The 26254-nt window shown below is 40.6% G+C and overlaps 1 protein-coding gene across 1 annotated transcript in view; it reads left to right on the forward strand.

Annotated features, from left to right (window-relative positions):
- The window catches only part of PolA1 (DNA polymerase alpha catalytic subunit), a 436605-nt gene that overhangs the window by 234034 nt on the left and 176317 nt on the right, over nucleotides 1-26254 (forward strand). Inside the window, exon 18 of the mRNA XM_071683772.1 lies at nucleotides 24316-24459. Coding sequence (XP_071539873.1) covers nucleotides 24316-24459 — 144 coding nt within the window. The remainder of the gene's footprint in view (nucleotides 1-24315; nucleotides 24460-26254) is intronic.

Here is a 26254-nt window from a genome sequence, read left to right on the forward strand (position 1 = left end):
CTCACCTCTGCATTCAAATCGCCCATCACTATAACCCGGTCTTGTGCATCAAAACTAACACGCTCACTCAGCTGCTCCCAAAACACTTGCCTCTCATGATCTTTCTTCTCATGCCCAGGTGCATATGCACCAATAATCACCCATCTTTCTCTATCCACTACCCATATCAATCTAGAGTTTACCTTCTCATGTTGTATCACATACTCCCTCCACTCCTGTTTGAGTAGTAGTGCTACTCCTTCCCTTGCTCTTGTCCTCTCACTAACGCCTGACTTTATTCCCAAGACATTCCCAAACCACTCTTCCCCTTTACCCTTGAGCTTTGTTTCACTCAGAGCCAAAACATCCAGGATCCTTTCCTCAAACATACTACCTATATCTCCTTTTTTCTCATCTTGGTTACATCCACACACATTTAGACACCCCAATCTGAGCCATCGAGGAGGATGAGCACTCCCCGCCTGAGTGTTTCCCCATTTAGAAAATTAAAATACAAGGAGGCGAGGGTCTCCAGCCCCCCGCTCCCGTCCCCTTTAGTCGCTTTCTATGACACATGAGGAATGCGTGGGAAGTATTTTTTCTCCCCTATCCCCAGGGATAGGCAAATAGTATGAAAGAAAACAAAAGATATTCAGAAAACTATAGAAAATTGATATATTAGGTGGAACCTTTCTTCGTTCCATTTTTAAGCAGTCGTGTCCATTTCGAATGATTCATCATGTAATTGATAAAATGTTAATATTAGTTGTATTATGTATGTGGTATACTGGGGTCGACACACTGTCAGTGGATTGAACCAGGGCCTGTGATGCGTCTGGGGTAAAACATAGAAAGTTCTGTGGGGACTGGATGTGGAAAAGAAGCTGTGGTTTCCGTGGATTATACATGACAGCTAGAGACTGAATGTGAATGAAAGTGGCCTTTGTTGTCTTTTCCTAGTGCTACCTTGCGCACATGCGGGGTGAGGGGGTTGTTATTTCATGTTTGGCAGGGTGGCGATGGGAATGAATGAAGGCAGACTATGAATTATGTACATGTGTATATATGTATATGTCTGTGTGTGTATATATATGTATAGGTTGAGATGTATAGGTATGTATATTTGCGTGTGTGGATGTGTATGTATATACATGTGTATGTGGGTGGGTTGGGCCATTCTTTCGTCTGTTTCCTTGCGCTACCTCGCTAATGCGGGAGACAGCTACAAAGCAAAATAAAAAATATTTTTACTACATTATTCTCTCCAGAAGGATTTTACTTAATGCTTGAATAATAATCAACTGCATATTTAGAAATAGATATGAGAAGGGTGGCGGGTTTGGATGGTATTGCAGTGGAATTTATTAAGAAAGGGTGGTGACTGTGTTGTTGACTGGTTGGTGAGGATAGTTAATTATGTATGGCTCATGGTGAAGTGCCTTAGGATTGGCAGAATGCATGCATAGTGCCATTGTACAAAGGCAAAGGGGATAAAGGTGATTGTTCAAATTACAGAGGCAATTTGGGAAATTAAATGGGAGAGTACTGATTGAGAGGGCTAAGGCATGTACAGAGCATAAGATTGGGGAAGAGCAGTGTGGTTTCAGAAGTGGTAGAGGATGTGTTGATCAGGTGTTTCCTTTGAAGAATGCATGCAAGAAATACTTAGAAAAACAAATGGATCTGGAGAAGGCATATGATAGAGTTTATAGAGATGCTATGTGGAAGGTATTAAGAATATATGGTGTGGGAGGCAAGTTGCGAGAAGCAGTGAAAAGTTTTTATCTAGGATGTAAGGCATGTATACGAGTAGGAAGAGAGGAAAGTGATTGGTTCTCAGTGAATGTCAGTTTGCGGCAGGGGTGCGTGATGTCTCCATGGCTGTTTAATTTGTTTATGGATTGGGTTGTTAGGGAGGTGAATGCAAGAGTTTTGGAGAGAGGGGCAAGTATGCGGTCTGTTTTGGATGAGAGGGCTTGGGAAGTGTCAGTTGTTGTTTGCTGATGATACAGCGCTGGTGGCTGATTCGGATGAGAAACTGCAGAAGCTGGTGACTGAGTTTGGTAAAATGTGTGGAAGAAGAATGCTGAGAGTATATGTGAATAAGAACAAGGTTATCAAGTACAGTAGGGTTGAGGGACAAGTCAATTGGGAGTTAAGTTTGAATGGAGAAAAACTGGAGGAAGTGAAGTGTTTTAGATATCTGAGAGTGGATTTGGCAGCGGATGGAATCATGGAAGTGGAAGTGAGCCACAGGATGGGGGAGGGGAGCGAAAGTTTTGGGAGCGTTGAAAAATGTGTGAAAGGCGAGAACATAATATCAGAAAGCAAAGCTGGGTATGTTTGAAGGAATAGTGGTTCCAACAATGCTATATGGTTGCGAGGCATGGGCTATAGATAGGGTTGTGTGGAGGAGGGTGGATGTGCTGGAAATGAGATGTTTGAGGACAGTATGCAGTGTGAGGTGGTTTGATTGAATAAATGATGAAAGGGTAAGAGAGATGTGTGGTGATAAAAAGATTGTGGTTGAGAGAGCAGAAGAGGGTGTATTGAAATGGTTTGGTCAAATGGAGAGAATGAGTGAGGGAAGATTGACCAGGAGGATACATGTGTCGGAGGTGGAGTAAATGAGAAGTGGGAGACCAGATTGGAGGTGGAAGGATGGAGTGAAAAAGATTTTAAGCAATTGGGGCCTGAACATGCAGGAGGGTGAAAGGCATGCAAGGAATAGAGTGAATTGGAACGAGTGGTATTCTGGGGTCGACGTCATGTCAGTGGATTGAACCAGGGCATGTGAAGCATCTGGGGTAAACCATTGAAAGTTTTGTAGGGCTTGGATGTGGGAAGGGAGCTGTGGTTTCAGTGCATTATACATGACAGCTAGAGACTGAATGCGAACGAATGTGGCCTTTGTTGTCTTATCCTAGTGCTACTTCGCGCGTGTGTGTGGGGGAGGGGGTCGTCATTTCATGTGTGGCGGGGTGGCAACAGGAATAAATAAAGGCAGCAAGTATGAATTATGTACATGTGTATATATGTATATGTTTGTGTATGTATATATTTGTATACGTTGAAATGCATAGGTATGTATATGTGCATGTGTGGACGTGTATGTATGTACATGTGTATGTGGGTGAGTTGGGCCATTCTTTCATCTGTTTCCTTGCACTACCTTGCTGACGCGGGAGACAGCGACAAAGTATAATAAATAAATAAAGTACATGAGAAAAATATTACCTGCATCTCAACAGTCTTTGTTTCAAGACATTTGTCATGTAATTGATGAAATGATAAAAGTGAATTGTATTTTTCATGTAAACAACAGATAGAGAGTGGCCTCACTAAGCATGCCATACTTTCCCCCAGCTGCTTCACATGACCTGTTTCAATCCAGTGACAGTACGTTGACCCCTGTATACCACATTGCTCCAAGTCTCTTTGTTCCTTGTGTGCCTTCTACCTTCCTGCATCTTCGGGTCCCAAGAACTTTGAATCTTTTTTCCCCCAATCCTTTCATCTTTAAAATGATCTCCCCTCCAGTTCTGACGCATATATCCTCTTTGTTAGCTTCGTGCTCATTCTCTCTTAAATGTGCACACAATTTCAACACACCCTCTTTAGCCCTCTCAACCATTCTTGTTACAACATCCCTCTCTTACCTAATTATTACTTACATACCTGTGGGCACTATGTAAACCTAAGGGCTGTGGCTTCTAGCAGTTTGGTTGACCAATGACCAAATCCAGCAGCCTGGGCCCAGCCCAGGCTGTTGGGGTAAAGACCCCTAAAGACTTCACCAGGTAACCTCATACCACATATTGTTCTCATACTTTATATATCCAATACATGCTCCCTCCTCTGTACGTCCTCATCTATAGCCTGTGCCTTGCATCCATACATCGCCGTAGAGTGTACTATATGTTTAGGCATAACCATTTTAAACCTCCCAGATAGCAACCTCCCTTTCCACATATTACTCAATGCTCCCAGAACCTTTGCCACTTCACCAACTGTATGACTTACCTCAGCTTTCATGGTTTCATTGGTAGCTAAACCTAATAACCTTGCTTTTATATATATTTACTTTGAACTTACTCCTTCACACACTCTTTCAAACTCAGACAACAACTTGTGCAGTTTCTCACTCGAATTTGCCAGAATTTCCCACATTAAGCAAAGGGTTAATGACATTAAAGTGCCAACTAAAAAGCCATGTTTAGTAGTGAATGTTGGGAGCAACAACGTTTACTGCTAGAATTCAAATTACCATAGAAGAATACAACAACTTGGTGTTCCCCAGCAACTTAGTGTAGGTAACTTTGCCCTAGTAGAGCACTAGGTGTAAATGAAAGACTGAAAACTTGTGTATAGTTGATTACATTAGTTTTTTAGATTCATGGCTCAAATTCATAAAAGAAAGAACTGTATAGCAAAGATGGCATTCACTTCAACAAAAAAGGAGCAGAACTCATAACAGAGCGAATCAAGGATCAAATTGCCTTACAATTACTTGGAAAAATTTTCATTGAGACCCATTAGAGGTTGGTGTGTTGACCACACTGAATGGGTGGTTGAGGACAGGTCATGTCATATATGTCACGCTTGGGAGGTCAGATCGAATCCCCTCCCCACCCCACCAGACAGTGACATCAGGGATGCTGGTCATGGTGATGCTTCACATCTAGGTTATAAAATAGCCGGTCACCAAATCATCACCAGTCTCCTACAGAAATCACTCAGAAAAATTAGATGGACTTCACTTGAATGTGAGATCCGTCCAAAACAAAATAGCTGAATTGCATTGCTTGGTAAGCAGTGAACATGTTGATATCATTGGTCTAACAGAAACATTTCTGAATATGAAACATTATCTAATTAATGAGTGCAAATTACCAGACTGCAAATTATTTGTAAGAGATAGAGACGGTCGAGGAGGTGGATATGTGCTGTATTTACAATTTTTCCTGAACCGTATTGTAATTCAGACTACATCATCTGCTGCAGTTGAACGCTTAAGTGTTTAGATTATCACAGATACTTCCAAATTTTTCATAAACTTTGTTTATAGATACCCCAGTCAGCCAGCAGATATTGACACTGCCTTGTACAAGAGTTCACAGCAATCCATACAGGATAAAGGCTCAATCACTCAAGAGGATTTTAAACTTCCACAAATTAACTGGCAAACTCTCACAGGTGTAGGAGTGAATCTGCTAGACTTATCAACTTAGTCAAAGACAATTTTCTCTACTAAACTGCCAACGAGGGGAACCAATACACTTAATTTAGTCCTTGCATCCCAGTTCTTAGTTACTAATACCCATGTTGGAGAACATCTAGGCACTTATGGCCACAACATGGTTAGGTTTGACGTAAATATGACAACCATTTCCTGCAGGACCAGTACTATTACCCCTAACCTTAAAAGAGCAGATTTTACTGGGCTGCATGATGCACTAAAGAGTCTCACCCTTGTTGGCTCATGCCTAGAGGAATTATGGGCCAGTTTTAAGCATCAGTTGATGCACCATTAAGTCTCATGCATTTCTTTGCATGACAGAAACAGTAAAACCTACAACAAGCCTGAATGGTACTCCCAAGATATTGTAAGAGGTATACAGCACAGAATAAACTCTATAAGCCTAAGAAATTAGACAGTATAACACAATCAGAAGACAAGTGAAACCTTTTATCAAAAATGCTGAGAGAGAGAACAAAGTGAATATTGCAAGAGGTAGTAATAAAGATCCTAAAAGATTCATAGTTGCATCAGTTATAAGAAATATATAAAGAGTGGAATAGGACCCTTAGTAAATGAGGAGAGGGAACCCATTGTGGATGATAAAGGCATAGCAGCAACCCTGAACAAGTTCTTCAGTTCTGTTTTTACACTAGAAGGCAATGACTTGAATTTTGAGACAGTGATAGATAGTACTCACATGATTCAAGAATTCATTATCACAGTTAGAGAAGTACTAACATGGATAGGTAAGTTGAAGCCTGATAAAAGCAATGACATGTATTTTGAGACAGTGATAGATAGTACTCGCATGACTCAAGAATTCATTATCACAGTTAGAGAAGTACTAACACAGATAGATAAGTTGAAGCCTAATAAAAGCCCAGGTCGTGCTTGTTTCTATCCATGAGTGATAAAAAATGTCAAATTCATAATTGCTGGAGCATTAACCCAGATTTTCAATAAATCACTCCAGGAAGTAGTCCCACAGGATTGAAGACTGGCAGATGTCGCTCCATGTATAAAGAGGGAAGCCGTGATTACCTGGTAATTACCATCCTATTAACCTCACATAAGTTTTATAAAAACTTCTGTGTCGATTACACCGGTCAACAAAATTTTGTTTTTTGTCCCACAAACTAGACTTGGTGAACCATATAGTACTTTTTATGTTGAATTTGAATCTGTTTCTAGTGTTTCTATTAGGCATGATTTTTAAGTGACAGAGCAGTTAGATTTTTTAAAAATTGTACATTACTCATTTTAGGGAGAATGAAAAGATGTTTTGGAAAGAGGTAGATAAAGTGCATAAGACAAGGGAACAAATGGGAACTTCAGTGAAGGGAGCTAATGGGGAAGTGATAATAAGTAGTGGTGATGTGAGGAGATGAAGTGAGTATTTTGAAGGTTTGTTGAATGTGTTTGATGATAAAGTGGCAGATATAGGGTGTTTTGGTCGAGGTAGTGTGCAAAGTGAGAGGGTTAGGGAAAGTGAGTTGGTAAACAGAGAAGAGGTAGTAAAAGCTTTGTGGAAGATGAAACTCGGCAAGGCAGCGGGTTTGGATGGTATTGCAGTGGAATTTATTATAAAAGGGGGTGACTGTATTGTTGACTGGTTGGTAAGGTTATTTAATGTATGTATGACTCATGGTGAGGTTCCTGAGGATTGGCAGATTGCTTGCATAGTGCCATTGTACAAGGGCAAAGGGGGTAAAAGTGAGTGCTCGAATTACAGAGGTATAAGTTTGTTGGGAGGGTTTTGATTGAGAGGGGGAAGGCATGTACAGAGCATCAGATTGGGGAAGAGCAGTGTGGTTTCAGAAGTGGTAGAGGAAGTGTGGATCAGGTGTTTGCTTTGAAGAATGTATGTGAGAAATACTTAGAAAAGCAAATGGATTTGTATGTAGCATTTATGGATCTGGAGAAGGCATGTAATAGAGTTGATAGAGATGCTCTGTGGAAAGTATTAAGAATATATGGTGTGGGAGGCAAGTTGTTAGAAGCAGTGAAAAGTTTTTATCGAGGATCTAAGGCATGTGTACTTGTAGGAAGAGAGGAAAGTGATTGGTTCTCAGTGAATGTAGGTTTGCGGAAGGGGTGTGTGATGTTTCCATGGTTGTTTAATTTGTTTATGGATGGGGTTGTTAGGGAGGTGAATGCAAGAGTTTTGGAAAGAGGGGCAAGTATGCAGTCTGTTGTGGATGAGAGAGCTTGAGAAGTGAGTCAGTTGTTGTACGCTTATGATACAGCGCTGGTGGCTGATTCATGTGAGAAACTGCAGAAGCTGGTGACTGAGTTTGGTAAAGTGTGTGAAAGAAGAAAGCTGAGAGTAAATGTGAATAAGAGCAAGGTTATTAGGTACAGTAGGGTTGAGGGTCAAGTCAGCTGGGAGGTAAGTGAAGTGTTTTAGATATCTGGGAGTGGATTTGGCAGCGGATGGAACCATGGAAGTGGAAGTGAATCATAGGGTGGGAGTGGGGGCAAAAGTTCTGGGAGCGTTGAAGAATGTGTGGAAGTCAAGATCATTATCTCGGAAAGCAAAAATGGGTATGTTTGAAGGAATAGTTGTTCCAACAATGTTATATGTCTGCGAGACATGGGCTATGGATAGAGGTGTGTGGAGCAGGGTGGATGTGCTGGAAATGAGGTGTTTGAGGACAATATGTGGTGTGAGGTGGTTTGATCGAGTAAGTAATGATAGGGTAAGAGAGATGTGTGGTAATAAAAAGAGTGTGGTTGAGAGAGCAGAAGACGGTGTTTTGAAATGGTTTGGGCACATGGAGAGAATGAGTGAGGAAAGATTGACCAAGAGGATATATGTGTCAGAGGTGGAGGGAATGAGAAGTGGGAGACCAAATTGGAGGTGGAAAGATGGAGTGAAAAAGATTTTGAGTGGTCGGGGCCTGAATGTGCAGGAGGGTGAAAGGCGTGTAAGGAATAGAGTGAATTGGAACGATGTGGTATACCGGGGTCGATGTGCTGTCAATGGATTGAACCAGGGCATGTGAAGCGTCTGGGGTAAACCATGGAAAGGTCTGTGGGGACTGGATGTGGAAAGGGAGCTGTGGTTTCAGTGCATTATACATGACAGCTAGAGACTGAGTGTGAGGGAATTTGGCCTTTGTTGTCTTTTCCTAGCACTACCTTGCACACATGAGGGGGGAGGGGGTTGTTATTTCATGGGTAGCAAGGTGGCAATGGGACTGAATAAAGGCAAACTATGAATTATGTACATGTGTATATATATGTATATGTCTGTGTGTGTATATATATGTATACGTTGAGATGTATAGGTATGTATATTTGTGTGTGTGGACATGTATGTATATACATGTGTATGTTGGTGGGTTGGGCCATTCTTTCGTCTGTTTCCTTGTGCTACCTTGCTAATGCGGGAGACAGCGACAAAGCAAAATAGCTATAAAAAAAATGCATTACTCATTTATGGATAAGGCTGGTATTACACAAAAAGATTACCTGTAAAATGTAGAAGTATGATTTTTGGCTATATATGGCCTCAGGAGTGTCCCTTCATAGTGTCCAGCAGTAATCTGCCAACATGGAGGGGCTTCTTTTTCCTTGGTACTGCTTTTCCATGTCCATTTTTTTTTTTTTCCTTGTTACTGCTTTTCCATGTCCAAAATGTCCTGATGAAATCTTTTGCCATGCTCATCATTGACTGCCCCAAGATTTTCTGGGAAAAAGACAGTGCAAGTCCAGAAAGTGAATTTTTAGACATATTGCACCCCAGATCTTTATATGAAGTAAGTAGATGCTTTATGTCTCAGTAGTTTTCTGATCTGTGATTTGCAAAAAAAAAAATCTTTGTACTCTCTCTTTAATGACACCTAAGCAGTTTTGTCAGCTTTGTTCAGCTCTCTATCGAACTTTTTTACTCGAAGCAGTTCCCTGATCTGTGGTTTTACAAAAATACCCTCCTTGATTTTTGTATCACTGATTTTGGGGAGTTAATTCTCAAATATGTGAATCCATGCTCAGTTTTATCCATACCTTTGACGAAGTTCTTCATCAGCTTGAGCTTTATGTGCAAAAGAGGTAGATAGGTTTTCGCAAGATCAACAAGAGAAGGATTGATGACATTCTTCTTCAATGGAGTCAGTGATGTTCGCTTTGGCCAGACTTTCTTTATGTAATGATTTTTCTTGTCCTGGCTGTTCCACTCACAGAGGAAACAGCAGATTTTTGTGTAACTAGTTGCATTCCGTGTAAAGGTGCCACAACCTTTAGGTCACCACATTCCTTCTACTTAGAGTCCCAATACTTAATTTTTCCAAAAGAAGCTTCATGTCATTATATGATTGCTTCATGTTATCTGCATGAGCCTTGGTAATGAAGGGAAACTGATTTCCAATGTGGAGTAGAACTGCTTTCAAGCATACTTTTGATGAGTCAATAAACAAGCACCACTCATCTGTGTTATATTCATGGCCAAGTGCCTCTATAACAGAGTGAACGTCATTGTAAAACACCAGACCTCTTCAAGGGAGAAAAATTCTTTGAAAACAACGTGGCAATCATGATAGAAACAAACTTTAGTTTCATTCTGGAGAAGATTCCAGCCCTTTAACCTGGAATCCAAAGTTCAGCTTGCTTCTTAGACAAATTTAAATCCCATACATTATCATTAAGATCTTGACTCAGCGAATGTGGTTCACTTGAAGAACAGGTTGCTTTAAATGTTGAATCCGTATTGGCCTCTACTTGGTCTACTTTCTCATCACCAGACTCATCATCACTCGTTGTTGTGTTTCTTGGAGGCTCTGGCACAGCAATTCCTGACTGTGAGGTACTAACCTCATAGCAGATGCTAAATTAGGATATTTAACTATGCTTGGATTTTGATGTTATACCATTTATATTTGTCAGGCAGAAGTAGCAATCTGAAGTCTGATCTTTGGGATCTCTCCAGACCATTGGAAAGGCAAAAGGCATACAGTGTGAACCTATTGCCCATGCTGTGAGAAGCCTGACACATATGACACAAGTATGGGGAACCCAACTTTTATCCTGGTCACCCACTTTACAACCAAAGTGATGCTCAGACCATTTGTTAATGAGGGGTGTTAAAGAATGTTTTTGCAATCTTTTCTTTTCTTTCGTACTATTCGCCATTTCCCGCATTAGCGAGGTAGCGTTAAGAACAGAGGACTGGGCCTTTAAGGGAATATCCTCACCTGGCCCCCTTCTCTGTTCCTTCTTTTGGAAAATTGAAAAAAAAGAGAGGGGAGGATTTCCAGCCACCCGCTCCCTCCCCTTTTAGTCGCCTTCTACGACACGCAGGGAATACGTGGGAAGTATTCTTTCTCCCCTATCCCCAGGGATATGAACGTTAATTCACTGCAGATGCAGTAGAAAGAATTCAGATTATTTACACAGTTTCTTGTAATTATAATAGTGGATGGATACTCAAATGCACAGTCTGTCAACAGAGTGGAAAGACACTTTAAACATTGAGTTCTAGCGTGCAGCTGACAGAGAACTGCTACTCAGGAGTGGGCTCTTCTTAAATGTCCCAACATTTCCAGTCGTGTTTCTACAGGCCCTGGTAACTCATTCATCTAGGCTTGTGCTTTCAAAATGAAGCTATTGCACGTCATAAACAATGAAAATATCTGTGTTTGTTAAACTATTTGTTTCAAATGCTCCATAGAGCAGTGGTACATATGTACTGTATGTAATGATATGCATGTATGCTGGAACAAAAAAAAACTATGGGTGATGGAGAAATTCTGAAAACATATTTGGATTCAGCATGGAAGATGCATAAGAAACATATTTGTTTTTATGGGACAGTATCTTTGTTGACTAGTGATAGAATCATAGCCTATCTGGAACAATTCAACCTGATCAGTAATGCACAGCATGGTTTTAGATGCAGATCATGCCTTTCAAATCTTGAATTTTATCATACATTTTTCCATACCTACATCAAGACAAAAGCAATAGATATGATATTTCTGGACTTCCAGAAAGCATATGACAAGGTTCCCCACGTTAAATTGAGGCACAAAGCCTGGGCCTTGGGGATTACTGATTGCATAGGAAATCAGATAGAAGCCTGGTCATGTGATAGGAAGCAAATTCATAATGAATGGGGAATCATCACCATGGTGACCTGTTACTGATGGAGTCCCCCTGGGATCTGTACTTGGACCTATACTTTTATCATTTATTTTTATGATATTGACGTAGGGTTAGATAACCTTGTGTCGAAGTTTGCAGATGACAAAGATCAGCAGTGCCATATTAAATGAAGAAGATAGGCTAAGGTTACAAGAGGATCTAGATAAAATCACTGAATGGTCAAGTAAATGGCAAATGCCATTTGACGTCAATAAATGTCAGCTGTTGCAAGTAGGAAATCTAAACAAAAAATGTGATTGATGGGCCTCAAGATAAAGGACACCCCTAGTGTGAGAGATCTAGTTGTCACTGTCTCCAGTAACTTCAAATTCTCCCAGCATTGCAACAAAGCTGCCTAAAAAGCAAGAAGTACACTGGATTTTTAAACAGAAACTTAATGTACAAAAGTAAGGATATGATATTGCCACAATACCTGAGTCTAGTTTGACCACACCTTGAATATGCAGTGCAGTTTTGGGCCCCTCTTTTACATAAAGACTCTTGAATTGGAAGCAGTGCAGCAAAGAGTAACTAAGACGATTCCCTCCTTGTGTAACAAGCCATGTGAGGAAAGAGTGTGAGAATTAAACTTGTTCTTCCTAAGCAAGAGGTGCCTCCAGGGCAAATTAATAGAATGTTTCAAAGTACTTAAAGGATTCAACAACGTTGATATTGAATATATCTTTACAGTAGCGCTGTCATTACCGATTAGAGGAGATGGATTAAAACTTGGAAGGTCTTCAAATTAATCAGGACTGTACAAAATATTTTTGTACCAACGACATTATTGATGCAGGAATAAGCTCCTAGAAATTGTTGTTCAGACCAACACCCTTACTATCTTCAAAATTAAGCTTGATCATCACTTGTCACTCTTAGGATTATGAATAATTCATTTAATCTCATCAAAATTCAGTGGTTTATCATGCAACCTTCTCAACATTTGATCTTTCCCTGGCCATGTTGCGGTATCACACTAACATTGATGAACCCATGTCACCTGCTTTGAGAGAGTAATTGATGTCTCATTTTTCAACATTAGGAATAATATAGGCTCAAGTTTATCCTTAGTATTGCCTTTACAAGAAAAAGTGAAGGGATGCATGCCATTGGTGATGTGATGCATGACATATTCATGTTCATTTTACCTTTTGATTTTCCCTAAAAAATTTCCTTAAGGGTAATTGATCCTGAAAGGCATTTTTCTACCTTGTTTTCCTGCTGGCATGTGCCTGAAGGGTGGGGAGAGAACCTTTGTTTTGCTGTCCTTTTCTTATACTCACCTCCCCATCCATGAACCAAATTTAAACAACCATAGTGACATCATGCACCTTCTTGCTGACCTACCTTCAACTAGAATTATTCGCACTCTTCTACCAAGGCACACACACACTATACTCTCTTGATAAAAACTTCTTTGTGCTTCTGATGTCTTCCCTCCCACACCACATATTCGTAATTCCCTCCACAAAGCATCTTTGTCAGCCTTCTCTTAATCTTTTTCCAGATCCATAAATGCCACACACATATCCTTCTATTTCTCTTAGGATTTTCACAGACTTTCTTCATTGCAAAGACCTGATCTACACATCTTATACCACTCCTAAATCCACGTTGTTTCTCCCTAATCTGATGCTCTGTGCATGCCACCATCCTCTTTATTACCGCTGACCCATACAACTTAGTAAATACACTTCACAAATTTATACATTTGTAATTTGAATGCTCACCTTTCTCCCCCTTGCTATTATACAGTAGCATCATATATGCATTCTGCCAATCACCAGGCACCTTACCATAATCCATTCATTTCCTGAAAATCCTTACTAACGGTCAACAACACATTCACTCTCTCTTAAGAAATTCAGTTGCAATCCCATCCACTCATGCTGCCTTGTCACACTTCATCTTATGCATGTCTTTCATCACTTCTTTTTTTACCAAGCTACTTTTCATGGCTCTCTCACCTAGCCTGCTACCTTGACCCAAACACCCTACATCTGCCACCCTATCACCAGACACATTTAATAATCCATGAGAGTACTCTCTCTCTCTCTCTCCTTTTCACCTCAACACTGCTTGTTTCCACTTCCCTCTTTGCCCTCATCACCCGTGTTCCAATTTGCTCTCATTTTTCTAACAATTATCCTCCTCCCATAGCATCTCATCCTCCCTGAAGTTTACTGATATTCACTAACCCCAACTCTCATTTCCTCTCTTTTACAGCTCTTGACCTCCTGCCACTTTCTCGTGTACATATTCCAAGTACGTGCACTCCTTCCCTTTAAGTACTGCACTTACAGCTCTCTTTTCTCCTTTACCAACTTTATTTCATCATCCAGCCATTCACTACCCTTTCTCTTCTGCCCATCCCATACCTTCATCATGCCACATGCTTTTCTTGCGTGTGCCAGCACTTTTCTGTAAATTCATCCTGTATCTCACCCAATCCACTACTTTTGTTTACTCTTACTTTTTGCTGTTCTGCACACAAAATATCTTGGTATTTCTTCACACAAGTCTCTTTCCAAGCTCACTTACTTTTACCACCCTCCTCTCACTCATATCTTTTTTCTTTCTTTCTTTTTCTCGGAAACCTTAACAAATCCTGACATTCCACCAGTTAATGATCAGACATGTCACCAGCTGCCCCTATCAACACATTTACATACAAGAGCCCCTCTTGCATGCCCATAAATTAGCATGTAATCCAGTAATGCCCACATACCATTTTTTTTTTACTCATCCACAAATGTACATCCCTCTATTTAATCTAGGTATACCCAGTCAACAGTCCTTTCTCAGCACACAGCTCCACAAGCTGTTCCCCTTTTCCTTTCACCTTACTAAATACACAATCCCCCACCCCAAAATTATACTATCAACTGCCATATTAATCACTTTTGCATTTATCACCCATCATTGATACCTCGTCTCTTGCATCAAAACTGCTGGACACTCTGAATCGCCTCTTCATCATCCCTTTCGTGGCCAGTGATCACTCAACCCTCATAATCCACTTTCATATTTCTCTCATCAGTCTGGAGATCACTCCCTTAACACACTTTCACACATTTCTGCATATCTTACAGCAGTAGTGCTACCCCTTCCTTGTTCTAGCCCTCACACCAACCTCTGCATTTTCAAACCATTCTTCCCCCTTTACCCTGACCATGGTTTCACTCAGAGCCAGAACATCAAGGTTCCTTGCCTCAACATACTACTTATCTTTCCTTTCATTTTATCTTAGTCAATTCCACACACTGACACCCCAGTGTGAACCTTTAAGGAGGATGAGCACTCCTTGTCTGGCTCCTTCATTTGTTTCATGTAGTAGGAAATGAAATACAAAAAGGGCAGAGTTTCCAGCCCCCTGCTTCTACCTTCCTTAGCCACTTTTTTTTTAACATGCTTGGAATATGTGGGTATAATTCTTTCTCTTGTATCCTCAGGATACAACCCAGAAAAGTCACCATAATTCTTGGTTTAGGTAAAGGAATCCACTATAAATCATGAGTTGTAGTTTAAGTGATTTAAGTGGAATTAGTTATTTAGGTTTCAGAGGCCAAAAAATATGCATAAACTGTTCCAGAACTACTATGATAAAACTAAACATTATACATGATTATATTTATTCATATTATTTATTTATTTATTATACTTTGTCGCTGTCTCCCGCGTTAGCAAGGTAGCGCAAGGAAACAGATGAAAGAATGGCCCAACCCACCCACATACACATGTATGTACATACATGCCCACACACGCACCTATGCATACCTATACATCTCAACGTATACATATATATACATACACACACAGGGATATTCATATATACACATGTACATAATTCATACTGTCTGCCCTTATTCATTCCCGTTGCCACCCCGACACACATGCTATAACAACCCCCTACCCCTGCATGTGCGCGAGGTAGTGCTAGGAAAAGACAACAAAGGCCACATTCATTCGCACTCAGTCTCTAGCTGTCATGTATAATGCACCGAAACCACAGCTCCCTTTCCACACCCAGGCCCCACAGAACTTTCCATGGTTTACCCCAGACACTTCACATGCCCTGGTTCAATCCATTGACAGCACATTGACCCCGGTATACCATATCGTTCCAATTCACTCTATTCCTTGCACGCCTTTCACTCTCCTGCATGTTCAGGCCCCGATCACTCAAAATCTTTTTCACTCCATCTTTCCACCTCCAATTTGGTCTCCCACTTCTCCTCGTTCCCTCCTCCTTTGACACATATATCCTCTTTGTCAATCTTTCCTCACTCATTCTCTCCATGTGACCAAACCATTTCAAAATGCTCTCTTCTGCTCTCTCAACCACACTCTTTTTATTACCACACATCTCTCTTACCCTTTCATTACTTACTTGGTCAAACCACCTCACCACATATTGTCCTCAGACATCTCATTTCCAGGACATCCATCCTCCTCCACACAACTTTATATATAGCCCTTGCCTTGCAACCATATATCATTGTCGGAACCACTGTTTCTTCAAACATACCCATTTTCACTTTCCAAGATAACGTACTCGACTTCCATACATTCTTCTATGCTTCCAGAACTTTCGCCCCCTCCCCCACCCTATGATTCACTTCCACTTCCATGGTTCCATCCACTGCCAAATCCACTCCCAGATATCGAAAACACTCCAGTTACTCCAGTTTTTCTCCATTCAAACTTACCTCCCAATTGACTTGTCCCTCAACCCTACATGATATACATGATACATCAACAAATACAGTAGCACATTGATACTTTTCAGTTACTAGTTCTTTTTTTTTTTTTTTTTTTTTTTTTCATACTTTGTCGCTGTCTCCCGCGTTTGCGAGGTAGCGCAAGGAAACAGTTACTAGTTCTACATTACATAAATATTTTCTTCCTTTCTGAAACAAAGTTGATATGACAACATTCAATAAAGGCAGACTAGGCAATTGAACTTTGGATGTGAGTGGTGGCTTTCTGATGATCCACAGCATTGCCATGTTAGGCAAAATTTGCATTCTGCTGTAATTAGGAAAGAAAAGTATTTTTAGTCAAGCTCATTTTTCTTAAGCTGAAAACCAAACTTTCTTTTGTCTGTTGATTAGATTTTACCTGACAGTGGCAACTTATTAAATCACTCAACAGCACTTGGCTGTGAAAATTGAGACACTCATTTATATATCACAAGTTGAACTTACCTTATGCTCTAGTAAGCAGCAGCTACACAGCACCTCCCACACCTTCTTTTGATGAGCTACATCCACGAAATTCCTGAGGAAAGGAAGCTTCACTGGACTCCGCAGCAGCAGCAGGACCAGCTTTCCTGGAGCTACTAGCAGTACGGAGAGACACACATTCAGTCAAATGTTTTCATTGATTTTTTTTTTTTTTATCAGACACTGCTTACATCTCTTTTTTCATTTATTTTAAAACTGCAGCAGCTTTGCCAGTCCTTCACACACACTCATCTTCTGAGCTGAAGGCACTAAACTCTGGATATGCAGCACCATGACCAGCTGTTCATTATTATTTGTTTCATTTTACACACCCATACACATATATACATAATGTATTGAGACAGAGAGTTTAATCCAAAGTTTTTTGCTAACTTTTTGTCAGATACTTTTGCATTTCTCTGCTCATGTATTTCAAAAAAAAGTAACTAACCCTTGCCAAAGTGCAGGTTTGAGGTTACCATCTGCTTCCTTTACTCAAAGGAAGTGCAATAACCTCTCCATCATCCACTGATTGGTCTTAAGCTACAGGCATGTCTAACAACTTGTCACTCTACCTTTCCCTCTCTTTTCCATTCTGACTGTACTATAGCTGTCTCTCCTGTTGACAAAGCATCTCTCTTTGGTTCCTCTTTCTCCTCTAAATCCACCTTTGATGAGTCTAACTTTCCTTCACTCTTTGATGCTCCTCTTACTAATCGTATGCCTCTTCCTGTAATCTCTTTTTGGACTGTCCGAAAAGTGCTTCTTTCTCTGAACACAAGCAAGGCTTATGGTCCTGATGGCATCCATCCCCATGTACTGAAAGAGTGTGCCTCTGAACTTGCACCTATGCTTGTTTGTCTGTTCTGTTTCTGTTTAAAAACCAGAGCTTTTCCTTCTCCATGGAAACATGCCTTGATACATCCCATCCCTAAGAAGGGTGACCATTCTGACCCCTTTAGCTATCATCTTGTTGCTTTCACTTCTACCATTTCCAAAGTTTTTGAGTCCCTCAACTCCCATATCCTTAAACACTTCGAAAATCAGTCTTTACTCTGATCCCCAGTATGGCCTCCATAAAGCAAGATCCACTGGTGATATTCTTTCCTGTCTTACTGAAAGATTTTGGGGAGTTGTATGTAGTTGCCCTTGACATAATCTAAGGCTTTTGACAGGGTGTGGCATCGGGGTCTCATCTCTTAAGCTCAGACTTGGACAAGATATCTCAGTGGGGTACACAAAATCTTAAGTTTAATGCCTCCAAGACCCAATTTCTACCCATCTCTATTGAAGACTCCTCACAACTCTTGTCTCTTCTTTGACGGTTCTGTAATTCCACTTCTTGATTCAATGAACATACTTAGTATTACTGTAACATCCACTCTTTCTCGGAAACCTCACATTACAGAAATAGCTAAGTCTGCCTCTGAGAAACTGGGTGTCCTGTTTAGATGTCAAAACCTCTTCTCCTATAAACAGTTGCTCCGTTTATATGAGGGATTGATTTGTCCTTGTATGGAGTACTGCTGTCACATTTGGGGTGGTTCTATCTCTGTATCCTGACTTGACTGAGTTGAGTTGAAAGCAGTCCGACTTATAAACTGTCGCAGGCTAACATCCAAACTTGACCCCTTACCCTTCACTGCCGTGTTGGCTCACTTTCCTTCTTCTATAGGTATTACTTTGGTTTTTGCTCCCAAGAGCTGGCTGCTTGTGTGTCCTCGCTACTAGCTAGACCATGCAATACTCGGCAAGCCACTGCATTACATAATTATTGTTTGGCCATCGGCAACTCAAGGGTGGGCCGTATTGATACCTATTTCTTTCCCAACACATTGAAGCTTTGGAACTTTCTACCTTCTCATGTCTTTCCCAATAACTCTGACCTGGCTCATTTCAAAAGACAGGTCTTTCACATCCCCAAAGATTTGTAATAACTTTCCCTTGTCTTTTCTTTCTCCATTTCATAATTCTCTCTATATTTCAGTTATGTTCCTACCTTGATGTAGACTTTTCAGGGACTTGTGCCTGCCCCAAACATAAGAAACAAAAGTGCTGCTGCACCAATGGATTTTGACCATCATTTTCATTGCCCTCTCCATGTCAGGATTCTTCTCCATAATGAGTGTTTTGCTTCTTTCATGTGAAACATGAACAACTGAAGGTCAGCAGTCATCCAGTGGTTCTTCTGCTTAGTGCTGGGCTATCCTCAGATGCTGCCTCCTCCTCATGCCTCTTTGCATTTTCTGGTAATACCAAATGTAAACCCTGGGCTTAGGATGCTCAGAGAGTACTTTTCAGGTAGAAGAAGGACCTTGCCTGCCATGCGTGCTGACCTAGATTCACATGCTGCAGCTGCCACCATCAGCAGCTAATTTTGTGAATTTGACTGCAAAATTTCAAAAAAGAGGTATGATAGTGGTGTCTGCAATTCTGAAATTTGTGAATTATTGCAACTCCACTGTACTACTGGAAAAGGCTTCCCCTAAAATAAAAAAATGCAATTATCTACAAGGTGTACCAGGTTAAATGGACTGTAATGATTACATAGGCCTGCATGCTGCAGCTTCAAACAGCCTGGTCAACCAGTATCCCAGTTTAGCAGCTTGGACCCAGTCTGAACTGTGGGATTGGAAGACTGCCAATACCTATGCTAGGTAAATGCAATGTTAGGGAAAGGGACTGTGGACCAGGATGCATTTAGGAATGTGTAAGGATAGGTAAATGTCTGTATGGTGAAGATAGATATGTCTAAAGGCGCTGTAGTTCAGGCTTTGCCGTATGGATGCGAGTGTTGGAACGTGAATGCTAAAGAATGGAAGAGATGGACGTCTTGGAAATGAAATGCCAGAAGAAATATAAGATGTAGGGGGTTTTGATCACTTATGAAATGATATTGTAAGAGCAAGTTGTAGCAGTAAGTGCAGTCTGGTCGAGAGAACCATCTAGGAAATGCCAAAATGGTTTGAACATAAGGAGAGAAAGAGTAAAGAAAGTCAGATCAAGAGGCTTTACATGTCATAGTGGTGGGATTGAAAGGGAAAAGGGAGACCAAGATGGAGAAAGAAGGCTGTAGTGAAAGAGACATTGAAATATCATTGCCTGGACATTCATGGCCTACATGAATTGAATGTCTAGTGTATGGCATGCATTGTGCTGTCATTGGCAATGGGTTGAACCAGGGTATATGAAACTGTCAGGATAAACCATGGAATAGTCTGTGGGGCTTATCTGTGGATGTTGAGCTCTGGTTTTAATGCATTATGCATAAGATCTGGAGAGTGAGTGTGTTCCTGTCACTACTTTGCTAACGAGAGAAATTATGAAGTTATGAAAAAAATTATTTGATGCTCTTGTGATAGGTTAGATCCTTTGTCAAGACCACTCCACAATCAGATTATTGTTGGTTGTTTTCTCACAGGATAATTAGAACAAGGCCTTCTTTCACTGGAGCCCACCTTCAGTACATTACTTTTGGATGGGTTAGAATTCTTTGTTCATGCATTTATTCCCCTCAACATTTATAAGTATCATTGTGACAGTTCATCAAATCTATGGGCCTTAGTCCCCAGCATCATGGGGTACTAAGGATCTCCAGGTTTCTGCCTGACTGTACTGTCAATGAGAGGGAGGGCTCTGGCAGTAGTAGTATTGGCCCCTCCCATGACTTCCCTCCCTGTTAGACATAACTCTTTTTCTATTCACTATACCATCAGTTGTGGTCTCTAGTAACCTCTCCCATTTGAACACCATCTATCTAGTACCTCTCCTAACATTGTGCTTCTCTCAGAGACATGGTTGTCTAATGATGTTCTCAGTGTTCCATTTTTCTTATCTATTTATAACCTCCAATCATGATTCTGGTTCAAAGGTGGTGTTTGTGCTTATTCCAACATCATCACACCTGTTGCATGCCTCAAGAACTTTGAATCCCCAAACTTTGATGTTATATGGCTCAAGGTCCGTCTCCCAACTACCACACTTTTCTACTGTTTTGCCTATTACTCTCTTAATTCTACAAATTTTATATCCTTCTTTGACTATCTAAACTCCTGCCATGAGACTGTGACATCCTCTCACCTGCAAGCCGAGATCCTCTATATCAGGGATTTCAATGTTCACCATAGGGAATGGTTGAATTTTTCAAAATGGATATTGGAGGGATTGAAGCATAACGTTCTCCATTCTCAATGAATTAGAGCAAATTATCTCACATCATACCCATATTCCTGACAACTGTGACCACGCTCCTAATATTCTGGATTTGTTTTTCACCTCTAGTCCATCCAGCTGTAAATACACAATCTTGCCCCATTTGGTTCATCTTATCACGCTCTCATAAATGTATCTATTCTAACAGCACCTCCTCCTCCAGCAGCCCCTTCTAAGCCTAAGCACTGGCACCTGAGCAAAGCTGACTGGATTAACTTTAGTAACTTCTTTTCTGAATTTTCTTGGGTGAATTACTGTCACTTACGTAGAGATGTTTCTGTCTCCATCAGATGCATAGCTTTCTCCAAGATGACCTTTTCATTAAATCCATGGTTCAGCTGTTCCTGTTCTGAGGCCATTCTCAGAAGGGATCAGGCATTTAGGGCTTGGAAAAACTCCTTCCTATGGCTCCCATTCAGCTTTTGCCACTGCCCATTTCACTGCAAGCATGTTATCCATAAGGTGAAGTATTCCTTTATTCAAAGGAAGTGCGATAACCTTGCCTTGTCATCCACTGATAGGTCTTTTTGGTTATAGCAGAGGGCATATCTAACAACTTATGTCACTCTGACTTTCCTTCACTTTTCCACTCTGATGGTACTATATCTGTCTCTTCCATAGACAAAGCAACTCTCTTTGGTTCCTGTTTCTCTTCTAAATTCTAAATTTTGGACGTTTAACATTCCTTCATCCCCTGATGCTCCTCTTTAAATCCTCTACCCCTTCCTGTAATCTCTTTTGGTCTGTCTGAAATGCACTTCTTTCAATGGACCCAAGCAAGGTTTATGGCATCCATCCCCGTGTACTGAAAGAGTGTGCCTCTGAACTTGCACCTGTACTGGTTCGTCTGTTCTGTTTCTGTTTAAAAACTAACTTTTCCTTTTACTTGGAAGCATGTATTGATACATCCCATCCCTAAGAAGGGTGACTGTTCTGACCCCACTAACTATTGTCCTATTGCTTTGTCATCTACTATTTCCAAAGTCTTTGAATCCCTCTTCTCTCTGATCACCAGCATGGCTTCTGTAAGGCAAGATCCACTGGTGATATTCTTTTCTATCTTACTAATGTCTGGTCATCATCCCTGAAAGGTTTTGGGGTATCATGTAGTTGCCTTTGACATATCTAAGGCTTTTGATAGGGTGTGGCAGTGGGGTCTCATCTCTAAGCTCCCCTCTTTTGACTTCCCTCCCTCACTCTGCTCCTTCATATCTACCTTCCACTCCAGCTGATGTATGTCTATGGTTGTTGATGGATCAGCCTCCTCACTTTTCTCCATCAACTGCATTGTTCCTCAAGGTTTTGTCTTATCCCCTACCCTTTTTCTCCTTTTCTTCAATGATTTCCTCTCCACAAATAATCCAATGCACCCATATGCTGATGACTCAACCCAGCATTTATCCACATCCTTCAATTCTGCTCCCTCTTCTCTCACTCAATCTGCATCTCATCTTGACATAGCTTCCTCAATGAATTCTGATTTGGACAGGATATCTCAATAGGTTAAACAAAATTTTATTATGTTGAATACCTCCAAGACCCAACTTCTACCCATCTCTCTATCAAAAACTTACAATTCTCATCTCTCCTTCAACGGTTCTGCAATTCCACCTCTTGACTCAGTGAACTTACATGATATTACTGTAACATCCAATTTGTCTTGGAAACCCCACATTACAGGAATAGCAAAGTCTGTGTATAAGAAACTGGGTATCCTGTTTAGATGTCAAAACTTCACTAAACAGTTGCTCTGTTTATACAAGTGTTTGATTCATCCTTGTATAGAGTACTGTTCTCATATTTGAGGTTGTTCTAGCTCTGTATGCTTACTTGACAGAGTTAAGTCAAGAGCAATCCATCTGACTTATAACCTATCCCAGGCTAACTTCCAAACTTGACCCCTTTGCCCTATGCTGCAATATTGGTACACTTTCCCTCTTCTTTATGTATTACTTTGGTTTTTGCTCCCAAGAGCTGGCTGCTTGTGTGCCCCCACCTCTAGCTAAACCACACAGTACTTGGCAAGCTGCTGTGTTAAATGATTTTTGTGTGGCCATCGGCATCTCAGGGGTGGGCTGTCAGAGCTTTGGAACTCTACCTTTTACTGTCTTTCCCAATAACTATGACCTGGCACATTTCAGAGGACAGAGGTCTTTCACTTCCTCCAAAATTTATAGGTACTTTCCCTTGTCTTTTCTTTCTTTGTTTCATGATTCACTCTATACTTCAATTAAGTCCTGGCCTTAATATGGACTTTTGTCCATGACAGGAGCCTTCAACATAAAAAAAAAAGAAAAGCTATCAGTTCTAAGTTTTTCCGAAATCTCTTTGTTGGAAACTACAGGCATGGTTACACCTTCTTTCATGATTTTACCTTCATCTACAAATGTCTAGCCATTCAAAAACATCAGAAACAAACAGTTCTAGGACTGAGCCATGTGGTACACCAGTGATTGATGTAAACCAGTTGAAAAAGCACCTTTGATGTGTTACCTCATTCTCTTTTAGTCAGTGATGTTCAAACCACTGGAAGATACTCCTTTTCATAGCTATCCAGAAAAAGCATTTTTTTAGCAGCTACTTAGGTGGGTTGGGGTCAAATGTTTTTAGCAGTCATGGGATACACAAATCACCTCCCCTTTTCCTTTACCTAGACCAGGGCTCACCCTTGTCATAGAATTTTAGAGGATTTGTTATGCATGACCCTTTTTCCCTAACCCAAAGCTTCTCACTTTGTTAGTTTCTCCTTTGCAATTATCATTCATTTGCTTCATTTTTATTTTATCTCTTCAGAGATGCTGGTCTGTAGTTTAGAGAATTTTTCTGAGGTGGGTCAGATGCATACAGGCATACGCCTTTATTGAGAATAGATTTTGCAAAAGTGGGGTCCTGGTCCTACCCTCACGGGCAAGCAAAGGGCAAGGATGTTGTGGGCTTACTTCTGTGCGGCCCAAGTCTTCTTTTTGAAAAGCAGACACAATATTTGCACTTGTCCAACAATTTTTTAAATTATTTCATGTCGTATGTCATGAGTTTTTGAAGTCCTTTGAATACATATGGAGACTTCATCAGGCCGATGCATCTTATGTAGATCAAGAACCTTTTAGTATCTTATATCTTTTATAACAGTGTCAGTGCTTTCCATGGCATCTTATCTTTTCCTCACACCTCATCATTATTTTGGTTATGATGTCCTAAATAATAGACTATCCTCTGTGGATGCATAATTGGCTAATTAGAGTTATTTATGATTTTGCGTTGAATTTAGAAGCTCTTCTAACAATTGACGAAGGCATTATGTTTAGTGAGTGTAACTTCTCTGTGCCTTGAATAGCAGGATTTGGTACAGCAAGTTTCTCTTAGGTTGTGTATCAGATTCAGAAAAGAATTAAGTCTACAAATAGTTCTTCCTTTTCATCTTTTTCTTTGTTTATTTTCCCATTATATGTACAGGTATCTCAATTGTTAAACATATAGATTAATGTAAAGGCGTTATTTGCATTTTCTGTTTCACAGGAGGATGAAGTAACGCCTCCCTTGCCAGATAAGGAGTTAGAGCCAGGGGTCTTACCCACAGAGATCCGCAAGTTGGTGGAGAGCAGGAAGCAAGTCAAGCAGATGATGAAGCAGTGTGACATATCTAATGACTTAAAACTACAAGTATGGGATGAATTACCATTTGTTTTTGCAGTTTATATGAAAAAATAGTTGGAGGAATTTTGGTTTATCTTTAATGTTCAAAGGACTGAGCCCTGATAATTTAGTTGGGTCTCAAACTGATGTTTATCAAAAAATTTAAAGAATATTGTGTTCTTATCAGTTGATAGGAAATATAAAGTTAAAAACAAATAAAATCTGGTAAATTAACCATTGTTGTAAAGACATTTAGATTTGGCACAGATGCCATAAATGGTATATAGTTACCTAACACTCCAGGATCTTTTCCTGATGCTAATTGTAGTTACTTGGGACATGAGGCACTTTTTCATGTCATTTAAGTAAACCTTCCAATTTGAATAACCACAGGAGAAAGTAGCATGTACAAGTATAATTAGAGTTCCTTCAGGGCCATACATATTCTTTCATTGTATTTTGTTGATAATGTGCACATTATAGTTGCTTGTGACATAAGGCACCTGCACATACCAGTAAAGTGTTCCATTTTAAATGAGGGCAAGAAAACGCAACCTGTACGTGTATGGATACACAGTCCCCACAGGGAAGATCAAACAAATGTAGTCATATAAGGGTTAAGATTACAAAGAAATAATGAGAAAACAGTATTTGCCTCCAAGTTTATTAGATATTACTTGTTTATTTATTTATTTACTTAATCGCTGATTCCCACTCAGTAAGGTAACATAAGAAAAATGGCCCACCCACTCATATACACAAACATCTATAAACACTCATATACATTTCAGTGTATACATATGTACACATGTACGCATTCATATTTGCTGCCTTCATCCATTTCCGTCACCACCCCGCCACACATGAAATGGAACACACACACACACCCCCCCCAGTGAGGTAGCGCCAGGAAAAGGCTACATTCGTTCACACTCAGTCTCTAGCTGTCATGTGTATTGCACCAAAACCACAGCTCCCTTTCCAGATCTAGGCCCCACAGACCTTTCCATGGTTTACCCCAGACGCTTCACATGCCCTGATTCAATCCATTGACAGCACGTCCACCCCCTGGTATACCACATCATTCCATTTCACTCTATTCCTTGCACGCCTTTCACCCTTCTGTATGTTCAGGCCCCAATCGCTCAAAATCTTTTTCACTCCATTCCTCCAACTCCAGTTTGGTCTCCTACTTCCCTCCACCTCTGACACATATTTCCTCTTTGTCAGTCTTTCGTCACTTATTCTCTCCATGTGTCCAAACCATTTCAGCACCCCCTCTTCTACTCTCTCAACCACACTCTTTTTATTACCACACATCTCTCTTACCTTTTCATTACTTACTCGATCAAACCAACTCACACCATATATTGTCCTCAAACATTTCACTTCCAACACATCTACCCTCCTCCGCACAACCCTATAGCCCATGCCTCGCAACCGTATATCATTTCTGGAACCACTATCCCATCAACCACTCCCATTTTTGCTCTCCGAGGTAAGTTCTCGCCTTCTACATATTCTTCAACGTTCCCAGAACCTTTGCCACCTCCCCCACCCTGTGACTCACTTCCACTTCCATGGTTCCATTCTCTGCTAGTTCCACTCCCAGAAATTGAGAACACGTTGCTTCCTCCAATTTTTCTCCTTTCAAACTACCTCCCAATTAATTTGCCCATCAACCTTACTGAACCTAATAATCTTGCTCTTATTCACATTTATTCTCAACTTTCTCCTTTCACACACTTTACCAAACTCAAGTCACCAACCTCTGCAGTTTCTCACCGGAATCAGCCACCAGGGCTGTATCATCAGTGAATAA

Source organism: Panulirus ornatus, chromosome 37 (assembly GCF_036320965.1).
Source record: "Panulirus ornatus isolate Po-2019 chromosome 37, ASM3632096v1, whole genome shotgun sequence".
Lineage (NCBI taxonomy): Eukaryota > Metazoa > Arthropoda > Malacostraca > Decapoda > Palinuridae > Panulirus > Panulirus ornatus.